Source organism: Triticum dicoccoides, chromosome 2A, assembly GCF_002162155.2.
Source record: "Triticum dicoccoides isolate Atlit2015 ecotype Zavitan chromosome 2A, WEW_v2.0, whole genome shotgun sequence".
NCBI lineage: Eukaryota > Viridiplantae > Streptophyta > Magnoliopsida > Poales > Poaceae > Triticum > Triticum dicoccoides.
This window is the reverse complement of record NC_041382.1, coordinates 369,732,278-369,733,683: the sequence shown is the minus strand read 5'-3', so window position 1 is coordinate 369,733,683 and position 1,406 is coordinate 369,732,278. Positions and strand designations below refer to the sequence as shown.

The following is a 1,406-nucleotide window of genomic DNA, read 5'->3' as shown; positions in this document are numbered from 1 at the left end:
GTCCAACATCCTAAAACCCTGGATGAAACCCTTAATTCGAAATGGGGCATCCCTGAAGTCCTAAACCCCCGTGAAGAAAAACCCATATAACCCCGCGCAAACGAACCGAAAGCGATAAGGTTCTTCGGCGCGTCGCCACCCTCTCGTCTCCCTCCCCCCTCCCGCCTGTTCTCCCCTTCCCCTCCTCCTCCACAGCCCGTGCCCCACCCTCGAGCTCGCCTCGCCTCCCCTCCTACGGCCTGGAGATGCTCGCGAGTACCACCACGCTCCACCATCTCCTCCTCCCGGCGCCGCCGCATCTCGCCTTCGCTCTCCCGCACGCCGCGCCGCCGCTCCACGCGTGGCTTCCCCTCTCCCGCGTGGCGCCGCCGCGCGTCGCGGCACTTACGCATGGCTCCTCGTGCCGAATGCGACGGAGGGGTACGAGGGCTAAAGTTGTGGCTGCCGGAGGAGACGAGGCGAGCAGCTCCGGCCCGACCAAGTTCTCCGTGAAAATTCCCGTCGGCAATCGCCACGTGAGCCGCGAACCTATACCCTTTCTGTACTTCCCGTTTGCGCGCGCAATGCTCTGTTAAGTGTCTGCGCATTGCAGTATTGGGATTTTGAACTCTGTCGCAGGACATTTTCACGCGGTTGTTTCAACGTGCACCTTTTTTTAACGTGCACCTCTCCAATGTGAATTATCGAAAAAGGCTTTTGCCCCGCTTTATAAATAAAGCAAACCACCAGAAAGCGCACGAACATGGACTAGTTCACACACACACCCAAGTCTCACAAGAGGAAGTACAGAAGGTTTTGCTGAGGGCACAGCTCAACAAGCCCAAATAAAAGGAAAAAAAGAGGGCGGCGGAGCGCTCCGGAGCGCACGGCAGGCGTCTAGTCGGGCTCCGGGGGTGGTGGAGGGGGCGGCGGCGACAGATGGACGGCCACCGAGCGAAGGTCGGCGATGAAGGCGGAGATGGCGTCCCGATCCTGAGGGCGGCTCAGCGGCCGCCAAACCTGCAAGTAACTAGATAGTTTGAAAAGAGCGTCAGTAGCCCGCTTAAGAGGGGTGCGCTGTATCACAAGCTTGTTATGGATCATCCAGAGGGTCCAAGCGATCACCCCAATCTCAAGCCACCTAATGTGGCGAGAGGACAAGGGGGAGTTCTGGAGATCGGCAAATAGGTCGGGGAAGTTGGTATGGCACCAATTCCCACCCACCACCTCCCTAAAGCAGCTCCAAACAAATTGAGCGGACACACACGCGAAGAAGATGTGATTTGAGTCTTCAGGGACACCGCAAAGAGGGCAAAGGCCAGAACCCGGGCCATTGCGCTTGCGGACCTCAACCCCAGACGCGGTCCGTCCGTGAATTCACTGCCACATGAAGATCCGAATTTTTAGTGGAAGGCGGATGGACCACA

At 58.3% G+C, this 1,406-nt stretch overlaps 1 protein-coding gene across 1 annotated transcript in view; it reads left to right on the top strand.

The window, feature by feature from the left end:
* Nucleotides 1–182: 182 nt before the first annotated feature.
* LOC119354603 (probable polyribonucleotide nucleotidyltransferase 1, chloroplastic) overlaps nt 183–1,406 on the top strand; it is a 23,537-nt gene continuing 22,313 nt past the window's right edge. Inside the window, exon 1 of the mRNA XM_037621318.1 lies at nt 183–515. Within this exon, the coding sequence (XP_037477215.1) occupies nt 246–515 (270 nt within the window). The 5' untranslated portion in view covers nt 183–245. The remainder of the gene's footprint in view (nt 516–1,406) is intronic.